Here is a 14576-nt window from a genome sequence, read left to right as displayed (position 1 = left end):
ATTTAAGAGACTGCTGCAGTGGAGACGCTTGGAGGCACTTTTTATTCTTGGCAATGGGCCCATTCTTTGGCCTTGCCTCAGAGCTGCTGCTGTTGGCCTGCCTCTGCCTACTAAGCTGCTGCCTGATTCAACACCTCCCGACCTTGCCCATTAAGGCACCAGCTGCCTCAAGACCCAGCCATTTATTTAACTGACAGCACTCAAGAAGGGAAAAGGGGGCGCTTTGAGGAAGGCCCACAGATCCGCACAAATCAATCTCTACCTCCTGGAGCCCAAAACGGACGAGGATGGGGAGTCTCACCATACAGTCACACAGTTGCCCTTGAGTCACACTGATCTACCAGCAGAATCAACTGCACATGCTGTGAAAAGTGCCAGAATTCCTGAGCGGGTCCTCATTCCCACCACTGAACTCATAGACTACATGACCTCATAGACACAGGTGCTTACGCTGCTGCACGTTTTCTGACCTGGAAATGATCGTCTCACCAGTCAAAGCCCAGTGGTTCACCTTAGGGAACAAAGCCGCTACATGCCTCCTTTCCAGAATGTTCTACTGGCTCCTTCACCTCTGTCCCCTCACTGTGAAACTGACTAGAAACTTGTGAGAAGCAATGCAACCCATCTGGGATAAAACACAATAAAGGTCTACAAAACACAGTGAAGCAACCTCCATTTGATACTAATGATGAATATCAAGTGGCCTTGCAAGGTGGGACTTTTCATAATAAACAAAGACCTCCATTGTTTTCTTTGGTGAGGTCACAGGCTGATGGGGAGGCCAGGGAATCTGGCTCTGAAGGGACAGGCAAGCAGGAAACACAAAATGATCTAGCAACCTGGGGCTTCAGAGAGAAATGCCACTCAGACTCTTACAGGTGCTCTTGTCTTCCCAGAGCAAGACCTGAGGCAATGCTCTGGAGGAAGGAAGGAGCCTAGAAAGCCAGCATCCACCCTTCTGGAGCACAGGGCTCTACCATCTGGGATCTAGTACAAGGGGCTGGCGGCCTCAGCTTGCAATCTGTGGGCACCAGGGGCTCCGTGTTCCACCAGCAACTTGGGATTCAGACTGCTGTGCATACTTGGTGTGACACCATGGGACTGAGAGTTCGCATGAGTGCCTGTGCCACATCTGTCTATACATCTCCTCGGGACCTGGATCTGCACATTCCTGCGCTCTCCTCTGCCAGGCTCTCCCTGCAGCTGCTGATTTCTCCTCCTTGGTGGAGCACCCAGAACCTTTCACTACTTCAAGTCAAGTCACCCTGTGGGCAAAGTTGAAGCCCATTCCCCAAGGGGTAGGCCCTATAAAAATTATATTAATTCATTGTGGATAAACACAACTCCCTAAAACTGCAGGATTTTAATGCCTCATTCTGTGTGCTGTCCTTGTTTAATAATTTCAGGGCCTAACCAGGGCCTCTGACCCAGCTCTGAGAAATTCCCTGCCACAACCCTGTGCTCCCCACCCGGGCACACTTGGTAGAAGCCAGCACCTTCCTGACCAAAACCGTGGTTTGTAGTAAAGAACTACCAAGGTTGAGGATGGTCTAGGATGTTCCACGTGCTGGACTCTGAAGGTGGGATGTTTGTAACTTGAAATTGCAGCAACTGGATGAATCAAAGGATGGGAGAAGAAGAAAAGAAGGGGTTGTTTCTCTTGATCTCTATTTCAACAAAAAGGAAATGTAGCAATGTGAGGATTTTCTGAGGGTGTGAAACTGCAGAGACAAGAAGGGAGGGCTGCAAAGGGCAGCAGTGTGGCAGCCGCCAGCCTTTGACACTGCTTTAAAACTTTAATTTTGAGTCAACCATTGTGCTCAGTATTAATTCTGGTTTGGAAGACAAGTGGCCAGAAAGATAAAAGATGATGGAGCCTTCTCTAAATAAATCACCACAGTAATCCTGGCCACCCTCATCACTAAGATACTGCATTGGTGATGTGCTCTGTTGGCCAACACTTACACAGACATCAGAGGTAAGAAGCTGGCGCTGCCCACAACTAGGGCATTCAGCACAGCCCAAGCCTGCCTGGATCCAGCACCACTTCAAGGCCCTGTGTGCTGCTCTGTGGCTGGCTTCAGGAAGTTCCTATGCACAGTCGGAGAGCCAGAGGTGGTGGACTGGAACCAAAGCAAAGCCTAGGGACAGCTTTTGGTGCAGAAGGGTGCTTTCCTGCCTCACAGTGACATCAGCCAGACCATGTTGCCATTGTCCCTGGTTTTCATGAAGTCAGGGAGGAAACTGAGGTCCTACAGAGCCCACAGGTGTTGGTGCCCTGCGTTCTTCCAGGGACAGGGTGGAGGAAGCCAGTCCTGAGAAAGGGATCCAGGACTCCAGTCTTCTCTCAAAGCAAAGCTCTTCCTCACAGATCCTGCACTCCCCCATCAGGGAGGGAGCAAGCTGCCCCATCTAGGGAAGGAAGGGCCCCAGAGCTCAGTCTTCTTGCTGGTTACTGTGCCACATTGATTCTTAATGGCAAAGATCACCAAAGAACACCATGAGAAGTCCGAAGAGAAGCTGATGGCCAAGCGAAAGCCAAGCCAAAGGGAAGCAGGTTATTTCAGTGTGCAAAACCGCAGAAGATAGAAAATAGGGTTAGAAAAAGTGGAAAAAATACAAGAAGGGTGAAAGGAAGGAAAGAAATGCGGAATATCCACATGGAATCTAAGCTTCTAAATCTCATCACATTTTAAGCTCAGCTCTGATCTTTACCATGATTTCAGGCCTTTTGATATTTGGGGTGAAAAGGTGATGATAGAACAGTGAACTGAAACAGGCTGAACAGCTATATTTATAGTAATTGGGATTCTTAAAGAGAAAGATTTGACCAGTCACACTGACTCTTAGTTTCTAGTTTGAGAACAGAAATAAGGCCTTAGAGGTCTAAGGCTGCTCTTTTTTCATTCATGTTTTTTCTTTTTTAAAAATGCAGATACAGACACCCAGAGATGTAGTGTTCTTGGTGGAATTGTTAATAGTGGAGGCGGAGCGGTGCCCAGGGCATCCACCTCTGCATTCAGCCTTCTTCCTCATACTCCTTCAGCCTCACCTGTGAAATGTTCCTGCTGCCCTGGGGAGGGCAATATGCACCTCAAAATTTCAATCACCACCCACTGAAAAATAGCTAAAGAGAAACTGTTTAGGAAGCAGAAGGTTCTAGGCATCCTATTGAGTAAGTAAGAGCGTGCTGCTTTAAAAGAAAAAACATAATAACAAAAATCATCATCATCATCATCATCATCATCATCATCATCATCATCATCACCATCTAACAGGAGGGGAATTGCATCCTCTTGAGAAGAAATATGGGTGAGATCTGCTCTTCAGCCTGGTGGCTGTGTTAGGGAGAAGTCTGTCCTACCAGTGGCTGGAACCACCACATCCCCATCCTCAGAGTAGATGCAAGCCCGCTATGAGTAGAGAAGGGAATGGACAAAATGATGGCAGAGGAAGGACACCTGAACCCCAAGAGGGAGGGACTCTCTGAAATGCTCCATGCCACACACTAGCATGGAGCAGTGATGACACCAAGTGTAGAGACCATACTCAGGCTGTCTAAGCCCTTGACAAAGCAAGACCTCCTCATCCCTGCCAGCAGGCCGCCAACAGACTCTTCCTCCCCTACCTGGTACACCAAACTGCTACAAAGAGATAAATGTGTTTGTTATTGTTTGGGCCTACGTGTGCTCCCCACCCCCACAACCACCACAAAGACTCCTGCAGCCATAGGTGGGGCTTTTCCAGAGGTAACCGGATCTAGCGTGTGTGGTATTGGGATTAAGGCTGCGTGGTACTAAATCAGCCCACTGATTCATTTGGCACTACCCTAATCCTGGCACCCTCCATACAGTATAAAAGGGGTGGGAAGATTTTGTTAAGGTTCCTTCTCTCCTTGCTATGGTCTGCCCATCATGAGCTGTTCTCTGCCAAGCCACTCTGCCTGAAGCCAGCCAATCATGGACCAAAACCTCTACAAACTATGAGCCAAATAAACCATTCCTCCCTTAGCTTTGGGTGCCAGGTATTTTGTCTCAGCAATGAGAGAAAAGTAACTGAGATAGTGCTTCTTAGCACCCTTCAGGAAAATGGCTAACCATGGGTAAGTCCCTCTTCATTGACTACTATGTTTTCAAAAGGCTCCTTCTCACACACCTGCTTTAAGCATCTCCACACCACATCACAGGCCTAAAACTATCCTTCACCCCAGTTCAAAATCCAACCTGTTTCTTTATTTGATATTCATCACTTGCTAATTAAGTGCCAACTTCACTTCAATCTACATACCTGAAACACCTTTTCCTTATCCATTCTTTAAGTGTGTGACACAAAAAAGATGCTGCCTGAGGCTAAGAAAAGAAAAGCAAAGCTCATCAGGATTCCCCAGAGGCTGCACTCAGGACAGGACACTCCATTTTTCTCACAGACATACTATGAGGCCTACGGGCAGAGCCTAGGGCTCCTAGGGACAAAAGTTGAACACCCTTCTCCACCTATGCCAGCCAAATAATGACAGAGGTAAAGAAGCTCTTGGTACCGGAGAAAATCATTTTTCTGAAGGAGCTGACAATGATGGAAAATTAAGTCTAAAGCAATAAAATAGAACTCATGTTTTCATCAAAATCAAACTAGATTCTAAAATTAATAAAGGAAAAAAAAAGAACTCATTCACTAGGTTTTGAAGCTTCTTCGAACATCCTGAAAGACCTGAAATTAAAGAAAATGATTTAGATTATGACCCTGGCAGTCCAGCTGCTATGGAAAAGCATTGGGGAAATGACCCCATGGTCTTTATCTTTACAGCTGCCTTTTAATTTCACACAGTATGGTACCTGAGGAACTGGAATACCGCAGTGGCTTTGGAGTCTAAGAGACTTAGTTGCAAAGGCAGAAGTGGCCCATTCCAACTCTTACTCTTTTGAAGTGATCTGAGGCTCAATTTTCTCCTCACTAAACAAATAGCATCTTCCCAGTGGAATGGTTGTAAGGACTAAGACTGAAGAGCTAGAGGAGGGGCAAGCACAGCTTAGCAAATTGACATTATTATTATAGTACATGCTCACATCACAATAAAATTAGCCATTTTTCACCCAAAAATATGCCATCAGTTAAAGCACAGAAAAACTGCAGGTGAGGAAACTGGACTTCTGGCACGTTATACAGCTGTTCCAAGCACACAGAGTCACTGGAGTCAGATGGAGTCCATATAAGACCACCCTTCCCTTCTCTTCCTATCAAATCTAGACAGGTGCGTCTGACCCCATGTCTCTTATCCCGCAGAGCTCAGCAAGAGAAGGGATGTGAAACCCTGCCTAGCCAAGAGCATCTTCAAAACCCTGTCCTCCTGGAACTGTTTATGTGGTTTTGTACGTGAACTTACAGTTAGACACTCAGATTCATGTTCTCTACTGCTTTTTACTGACAGACCTGGAAGGGTTCTGGAATAATCATGCTGTGGTGTCACTTAGCTGAGTAACTTTAAGGTGTAATAGGGTTGGTCCTCTGACAAGAAACACTGTGAAGTTGTTCATCCCTCAAACTCTACTTCTTCCCAAATGCAGCTTCCACATCTCATGTACATCCATTTATCCTAATCCTCCTCCTAAAGACCATCTCAATTCCCTGCCTGATTGTCTGTGAAAGAGAAGTTTATTCCCTAATGTAAGAAGTCCTTGCACCTCTGAGCCAGTGACATGGCATTTTCCTGATCCTTCCTCATACCTACTGCTTTAGTGATCATGTTCCCTGACCATCTATGGGGCCTCTCCAGTTTGCGGGGGGGGGGGGGGTTCTAAGTCTAAAATATGAATTGCAGTCTACACAATGCCAAATCTGGGCTTCATTCACCCTAGAGCTGTGGACTGTGTCGAGAGTTAAACTACAGGGAACTAGCTTGTGACATAGAAGCCACACTACCATTTTCCTAGTTTCCTTTTTACAAAAACTGACAAAAAAGAAAATGATGTGGGATCCGATATAAGCTGTCTTTGCCTCGAGCTGTCAAACAGTCACTTGAATGAAATTAGTTAGTTCATGAAAAAAAAAAGCCACCACATAATCTAACACCCAATTTCTCCTAGCTTCCAAACTTGAAAGACGAATCATTAAAATGAAAACAAAAATAAAACCCATGTTATCTTGAAACTCTGTCTCTCCTTAAGTCAAGGATTAATGAACAGGGGACAGTAATTTAAGTTTTGCAGGTCATGGTGTCTTAGTGACAACTATTTAATTCTGCCATTGTAATGCAAAAGCAGACACCCACAGAATGTAAACAAATGGATTGGCTCTGTTCCAATAAAACTTTACTTACAGACACTGAAATTTGAATTTGAAATAAATATCGTGTGTTTCCGTATATTGTTCTTCTTTCTATTTTATTCTACTGTTTGAAAGGTCAAATCAACCTTTATACTTGGGCTGAACCAAAACATCAAAGGGGTTGGTTGTGGCCCACATAATTGGTCAACCTCTTGTTCAAAGTCAACACATACACTAGACAACTCCCAAACAGGAACATCTACCAGCGAGAGAATGTGATCTACAGGATCTCCTTCCCAACTCTTCATGGGAGACTTCATTGCTGGGGGCCACACTCTGTGTACTTGTTCGAAGGGGACTTCATTTCATTAATAATTCATCTAGAAGATGTGATCTCAAGGTTAGACGCTAATCTTCTACTTACTGAATTCTACCTTCATCTTTTCCCTACCCATACTACTGATGACATACTTCGCATTGGTACAGAATTAATTCTGCAAGTTCATGCCGCTGAAGTTTTCCATACAAATGACTGGCTAAGTTTCCACCTCCTCCTGATGTCTAGTTTCAGTTTTTCCTTACTCTCTGACCGTGAAGCAATGGAAAAGTAAAGAGTAATAATGTTAATACTCTAATCCAATAGAGATTAAAGAATTCTTTATCCTCTATCAAGTAATTACAGCTCACATGATAATTTTACTCACTTGTTGCCAGAATGTAACAGTACCAGGTATAAGGAATTGTAGCTCTCAGGGCACATCAACTTTTTCCTACAAATGATTCAAGTTTTTCCTTGTTTATGGCACCACAGTACTCCACTGAATATAAATGCCACTATTTTTTTTTTTTTTTTTGGTGGAACTGGGAATTGAACTCAGGCCCCTGTGCTTGCCAGGCAAGCGCTTATTCCACTGAACCATCTCCCCAGCCCCGATGCCACTATTCTTTAAGTGAAATAAATCAGACACATGAGATTAAATAGTTCATTTGTGTGTCTCTGTGTGTAAGAAATAGGGAAGTGGATCTTTTTCAAATAGGAAGGGAATCTAGAATGGAGAAAGGAGAGGCAATAAGGAAAAGGGATGAAAAAAGAACTAAAATGTGCTATGCACTGGTACTAACTCCTCACAAGGAATATAATCATTATTTGCTGCAAACATGCCCTAATAAAAACTAAACACTACAAAAGAAAAATAGTGACAATAGAGATGTACAGTGTGAGGCAAGCTCCTAAGAATGAAACGTTGTTGAATACTCTTATGCCAGTGTTATAAATTTGGAAATCATCCTTTTGCATCTTTCTTTTTCACTCCCTCCATTTGTTCAGCATAGAACTGCTGATTGGTAAATTACATATTCAAGAAAGTGATTTCATCACTCATTCCAGGAAAACCCTCAAAAGGCAGTGAGCTCTTCTGGGCCAGAATGATCAGCCTAAGAATATCAGTCATGAAAACTGAAGTCCATTGCACATTTCAGTTTTGAGATCACCTTCTGTCTCAGATTCCACAGTATCATGCTGGGGAATTCCAACGGGCAGAAGGCTACATTTAGAATCAATATACGGCCTTAGAGAAAGTGGCACCTGATCAGAACAACTTACTATCTTCTGAAGGCAGCAAATTTGGGTTTGTACACAACTCCAATAATGGTTTTCAAGATTGCCAACCCTCGCAAAATCCTAACAACACTCAAAGAACAGAACATCTCAGTGGCCAGGGACAAAACCCCTCATTTTCAAAGCTGAAAAGACCCAACACCAAAGCAACATTTCACTATTAATGTAAAGTCTGTCTGCGTTTCCCCAAGAAGCTCAGATGTCTGTAAGAGTGTGGAAAGATAACCTTGGTTTTGAAAACACTGCAAAGTTTTAACAGGGGAGGGGAAAGCATGGTCTCTGTTTTCTGACAAACAACAAGCCAGTTTCTAAAGATTCCTTCATGCTCCAAAATGTCACAGCAGATGACCAACAGTGCTGATTTCCCCAGAACTGCAAGAGGACTCTTGGACTCAGGGTTTCTGGCTTACTGGGCACTGTGAGGAGTTAAGTCTCCCTATACAGTCTTTCCTAGTCCACATATTTGGATTTTAAATGCAACAAATCATCCAAAACACCACACAAGAGGACAGACACAGTCCTACCCTAAAGAATTAATGGGATTCCCAGTGGTTTTATTGAAGATGACAACACGCACCAACTCCCCACAATGCACATCATCATAACATACTGCAAATATATACTAACAACAATAAAAATTTTTAAAAAAATGACTATCTCATGGCTGAAAACCCCAAGAAAATTACAGTGTAACACAAACACTACAGGTGACCTCTGGGCTATCAGGCAAGAGATCACTTCATGTGTGGCAATTTTAGCTAATCCACTATCACTGGAGCCCACACACATTATCAAATGTCAAAGACAGAGTCAAAGACTCTGATTAACTCATAAACCTCAGAACCTTAAAATTCTGCCCACCAAATGCATCTTTTGGAGCCATCCTTAGGCCCCCATAGTTTCTTGGGAAAAAACAACAGCAGCAGCAACAAGAAGAAGCTTTTAATAATAAGGTTATCACAGTAACATGTCACACTCCAAGAACAGAGGTTCCTGAAGCTCCCAAAATCAACTCAGTGAAACACGGACCCATTCTTTCCTGATAAACTGACACCGTCCACCACCTCAATCACCTCTGCACATCCGTGTTTGTTTTCTAGGAGGAAAATGAAAACCAAGTTCTTTCAATACACAACCTTCAAAACCCAAGTTTCAGGTCAACTGCTGACCCCTTGCCTTCTTTAGCTCCCTCCAAAGTGCCTTAGGGCTTTCGCATGCTGATCCGTTCAGCTTTGCAGGAGCCTCAGTTACTGCGAACACTGGGCTCCCCGAGTCAGATAAGCGATTCATCTTAGGAAGACTGACAGGAGCAATGATTGAAACCAAAAGGAAGTCTGCACAGCTCTTGACTGCTCTGACTGACCAGAGTTTCAACATCCCACTCTTGACTCTGAGAACAGACACAAATGTCAATTTTTTTTTTTTAAATTTCATCTTGTGTTAAAAGTATAGCTGAACCAAACAATTGGCTTCCTTATAATGAATACAAATACTCTTGATTTATAATTCTAGTAGCTATTTTTAGATGAGAAAATACAACAGTAGATTTGTCATGATACCAACATTATGTCAGAGGCACCTCTTCTGGAGGCTGAAACACTTCCACTCAGAGGACTGACAATTCAGAAGTAAGTAAGTAACGTGCAACCAGACTTTTAAAGGTTGGAGGTACAATGGCAAAACAGACACCAAAGACCTTCCAGCCTGGGATTCCTACCTTCTTTTTGGAGTGGCTTCTTTCTTCCTCCTTCGTAGCTTTGCTATTTTTCCCAGAACGGGACACCTTCTGGTCCCCAGACTGCTTGATGGTGATCTTGATCTCAGGTGGGCAGATATAGTTCTCCAGATTCTTTGGGGGTTTCTTTGCCCGCTTTGTGGTCTGAATCTTCAGCTTCAGACTCCCCTCAGTGAAGTTGGCCTCCTTGATGGAAAACTCCTGTTCTTCCAAGCTGTCTCCTGCCACCCACTTCTCACTGTCTGCGTTGGAGTTGGAATCCACATCCCGCCCTGAGCCCACTTCATCCTCCTCCTCTGGCTCCATGCGTTCCCCGCCCACAGGGATGCTCTTCCCGGGTCCGGGACTGGACAGCAAAGGTTCTCCTGGGCATCCAGGAGCAGCTGGGGCCTTGGCTGAGGGGACCGTCAGGAACTCCGACTCACCCCCTCTTTGCCGGGAGCCACTCAGTATTTCCCTGGACTCCATGACAATCTCAGAGTCTTCAGGAGTTCTCAGGAGGGAGAAGGGAGAAGGACAAAAGGACAGCAAGAAGAAAAGGACACCCAAAATTCCAAGAACAAGTAGTCCAGCTGCCGGGTTCAGGGTCCAAGGGATGGAGACACGGTGAGTTGTTCAGAAGCGATCAGATCTGCAACTGAAAAGCAAAGAGATAATCAGCTGTGGCAGGAAGGAGCAGTAGCTCAAAAGTTGGTCGATCTGAGTTCCAGAACCCTCTTAACATTAAGGGAAAAAAATGATGCAACGAAATTTAACCAGCATGGGCACATCTCCAAATGACACTATAGTGGAATGGAGGGGGAAGCACACACACACATGCCTTCATTATGGGGTATTATTCATTTTTTATGACTGCAAGCCCCAAAATAAAGATAAAAGGGGTGAGTCTTACAGCTAGGAACAGGCTAGAGGCTTCTGACATTGAAGCCACAGCTGGCTGAGTCACCAGCAAAACCAGCCATGACGAAAGGGAAGTCTCAGTGCTGATGCTCAGGCCTGTGGGAACCACAACTGAGTGGCTTCTGCAGCACTTCCTTGTTTCATGTGAAGAGCAGGCTACAGTGCTGCTCTGCTCGGAAGCCCCGCTGCCCAGGCCCCTGCCACTCCTTGGAGGAGGGATGTTCGTCGAGTGGACCTCTTAACTGTTTTTTCTATTTCATTTCTATCATGCCTTGTTTCAATTATGCAACGTCTTCCATGTTTTTAAAACAAATGCCAGGCTCAGGAAAGGAAAACAAAAAGATTTCAGTGGGAAATCACATGTAACACTGGGACAGAACAAACTTGAAAAATATTTCCATCAGACAGGAAAAAATAATCTTTTTCAGTGATTCAGATAAAAATAGACACTCTAGACAATTTTAATTCCTATCTCATTCCTTACACGAAGTCACACTGAGCAAAAGAGAGAGGCAGCAAGGTGCATGTTAGAGGGCTCTGGGAGGTGCCAGGAATCCCCGTAACCTTCATCTCTGTCTTGCTCCAGAGCAGAAGAGAAAACATAATCAGGATCTCTCCAGGCCACTTCAGAATCAGCTTCACTATCAACCCCCTTTCTCACTCCAGGTCCCATTGTCCCCAGTTTTTAACTCATCATTTCAAAGTCCAAAAGGAAGCCTGAATGCCACTCTTAAGAGAAACTGTAGAGCTCCAGCACTGCACACAACTGGAGCCATCGTTTCCTCCCACCCCGCGGCTACCAGTCATGTCCCTCTGGAGTTGTCTTATCCCCTGAGCACTCTCGCCATGGATTGCAGAAGACCCTACTCTTCAGCCAAAGTATCTCCTACTGAGCCCACCCATTTAAAGACCTGGCCAGTAAACGCGCCCAGATAACAGCCGCAGATGCCTGAAAAGATATGTGAAGAGCAATGAAGAACTAGAACTGTAAAGATGAGGTCCCTGTCTTCTCCCTCTGGAAGAAGGAACTGACGCCCTGCGAAGAGGCCAGACAGGAAGGCGGCTGAGGTCTCATGAGCCCTCCTCCCCAGAGAAGCCCAGGGACATGCTCTGCTCTTAGAAACTGCTCAGCCCAGCAGAGAGGCACAATTATAGCTGCTTCCACTTAGGGGAAAAGCTAAAGAATACAATTTTTCTGGAAGAAATGAGAATGCTCTAGTGAGAGTGAGAATTCCTTTCCTGATGCTTTCACGAACCCTGAACAGCTGCCTGTGGGTAGCATCCTCTCTAGGTGGGAGCCTGACCAGATGTCACTGCTTCTTTCTCTTCTTTATTACCTCAGGATTGATCTGCATGTCTTCCCAAAACATTTCAATTTTTGAGAAGTCTTGTAGGTCTTTCTTACTACTGACAGGGGCTGGTGACATCAAGATGCCTTAGAAGGGCCAGGGAGATAGCTTAGGAGAATAAGCACTTGCCTGGTAAGTTAAAGGGCCTGAGTTCAACCCTGGTTCCACAAAAAAGAAAAAAAAAGCCTTAGAACAAGGCCCAAGTAGGAGAGTCCAATAGGTCTGTCCCAGTCTATATCCAGATCCCCACAAACTGCAAACAATATTTTCCAATGGTTGTGATGTTCAAGGTCTATGCTCTTTGGTAGACTCACCAATATTATGTTATAATTATAATTAGTTAGTCCCTACCTATAAAATTTTCCTTCGATCAGGGCAAATGTGAGGCATAGACTGCTAAGAAATTTCCTAACTAAAGCCATTTGTACCTTCAAGCTAGAGTAGAGTAGTGCATTGGTAGATACTGGTTGAGAAAAAGGGTAAAACTGAAACTAGATGAATGGGTATGAAGTGAAGGTACCCTTAATATTAAGAAAGACTCCATTTAAAAAGTGATTTATTTCAAAGATTCTTATATTTAATGAGATTAATAAGTAATTAGATGTACAGATTTCCAAAATCTAAAACTTAAGTCGTAAAACACCCAGAAAATTTCAATTCAATATTTTCTTAGTACTTCTCAAGTCAAGATCTTCAGGCATGATGAAGTCACTCCTAAAAACTTGAAAAAAAACTCTCATCAGAGCAGAATTTATATGCACTATAATAAAGGATAGAAGTGTGAGGAGAAGAAAGCATTTTCCACATGCACAGCATACATCTTGGAAGGATGCAAAACAGGCAGACTTCCAGGAGGGCCCAAGACCTGGTCAGGTAAGGAAAAAAAAGAAGAGAGAGAGAGAGAGAGAGAGAGAGAGAGAGAGAGAGAGAGAGAGAGAGAGAGAGAGAGAGAGAAGAAGGAAAGGGAGAGAGAGAGAGGAAGAAGAAAGAAGGAAGAAGAAGAAGGAAGAAGAAGTAGAAGAAGAAGGAGGAGGAGGAAGAGGAGGAGGAGGAAAAGGAGGGGAGGAGGAGGAGAAGTACAAGAAGAAGAAGAAGAAGAAGAAGAAGAAGAAGAAGAAGAAGAAGAAGAAGAAGAAGAAGAAGAAGAAGAAGAAGAAGAAGAAGAAGAATAGCTACATAAAAATTGAAGACAGAATACAATGTAGAGAAGAAAAATCTTTGACTTTCTGGTCCCCAGCTTGTGGCCTATGGGAAAGGGAGACCACTCCTGCAGAAACAAAGTGAATGCTGGGAGCTCCAAAGGGCCTCAGAGAAAAATTTGGTAGAATAGACTGGTGGTTGCCATGATTTGCAGACACTGTAGAATTGTCTTCTCACAGAAGAATCCTTGAGTGAAGAGTAGCTGGTGAATGAGCCCAGTCCAGATGCCTACCATATTTCTGGAGAGAGTGCTTGGTCAGGTGCCTTTCTAGGGTAGGATTAATTATTTGGACGTGGGACTCAGAGCAGCCATGGGATAGCTTCACTTCAGGGTTCCCAATGTAACCCCACCTCCCACCCCCAAATGATTGGGAGAGGCAGCCATCGGCGACAACTGTGATTGGGAAGTGGAGTGGGCTGGAAAGATATCCCTTGAGAGGAGTGACCTAAAGGGCGCAGCCCTTTCCTATTGCAGCCTGAGGCCAGACAGCCTAAATTGCTCTGGCTTTGAAAGCCTCAACATTGGGTCCTCATCCTACTCCTACTACCTGCTGGTACCTGCATCCAGTGTAGATTTGGGATCTGACTTCCTTCTGTCTCTACCAGCATGAATGGGATCACATCTTGACTTGGACACTGCTACATCATGGGACGAGGAAGCTACAGAGAAAAAAGACAATTGCTCGACCTCCAAATAATAGATTCTGGAAGAAAATCATGCACCTAAAAATCATAGAGAAATACCTTTTCTTTTTCTTTTTTGTGTGCAGGTGCCTGTGTGTATGTGTTTCTTTTCTTTCTTCTTTTTTCTTCATTAGTTTATTGGGGCTTAGGGAATTTTCCTGTGTCCTTTTTCCTTGCTTCTTATCTCTTTTTCTTTTCTTTACTTTTTCCCTTTTAATTTTCTCCCTTTAATTTTTCTCTTTATTTTTATTCCCTCTATTATTGTTTACTTCTTTTATCTTTTAATTCTTGCAAGTTTTTTTCTTTATTCTTATATAATTCTATAAACTTCTTTCTACTCCCCAGAAGAATCCTTGGGGGCCAGGGAGATGGCTCAGTAGAATAAGTCCTTCCCTGGCAAGCGCAAGAGTTTGAGTTTAATCCCCAGTTCTGCCAGAAGAAGAAGAAGGAAGAAGAAGAAGAAGAAGAAGAAGAAGAAGAAGAAGAAGAAGAAGAAGAAGAAGAAGAAGAAGAATCCTCCATACCACTTTTCTCTCTTCATTTCATATATGTAATTTAAGGTATCAAGTTCCATTTTCCTGGTTCTCACTCCCTATATTTTTAATGGCATAATTATAAAACCTTGTTAGTTTTTAGATAACTCTGTAAAATTATTGTTGAATTCTTTTCTACTGGTAGTGGAATATAACTACTATATTAAGTATATATTAGCTGTAAGTCAATACTGGGTTGTCTAAATTCTTATACCATAAGTATGAATTTCTTCTCTAAAGTGTGTTACATAACTGTGTGTGTGTGTGTGTGTGTGTGTGTGTGTGTGTGTGTGTGT

The 14576-nt window shown here is 43.8% G+C and overlaps 1 protein-coding gene across 1 annotated transcript in view; it reads right to left on the bottom strand.

Moving 5' to 3' along the window:
• Setbp1 (SET binding protein 1) overlaps positions 1 to 14576 on the bottom strand; it is a 393025-nt gene that overhangs the window by 359665 nt on the left and 18784 nt on the right. The window contains exon 2 of the mRNA XM_023713570.1: positions 9597 to 10251. Coding sequence (XP_023569338.1) covers positions 9597 to 10082 — 486 coding nt within the window. The 5' untranslated portion in view covers positions 10083 to 10251. The remainder of the gene's footprint in view (positions 1 to 9596; positions 10252 to 14576) is intronic.

Source organism: Octodon degus, unplaced genomic scaffold (genome assembly GCF_000260255.1).
Source record: "Octodon degus isolate 3935 unplaced genomic scaffold, OctDeg1.0 scaffold00003, whole genome shotgun sequence".
NCBI lineage: Eukaryota > Metazoa > Chordata > Mammalia > Rodentia > Octodontidae > Octodon > Octodon degus.
This window is presented reverse-complemented; position numbering and strand designations above follow the sequence as displayed.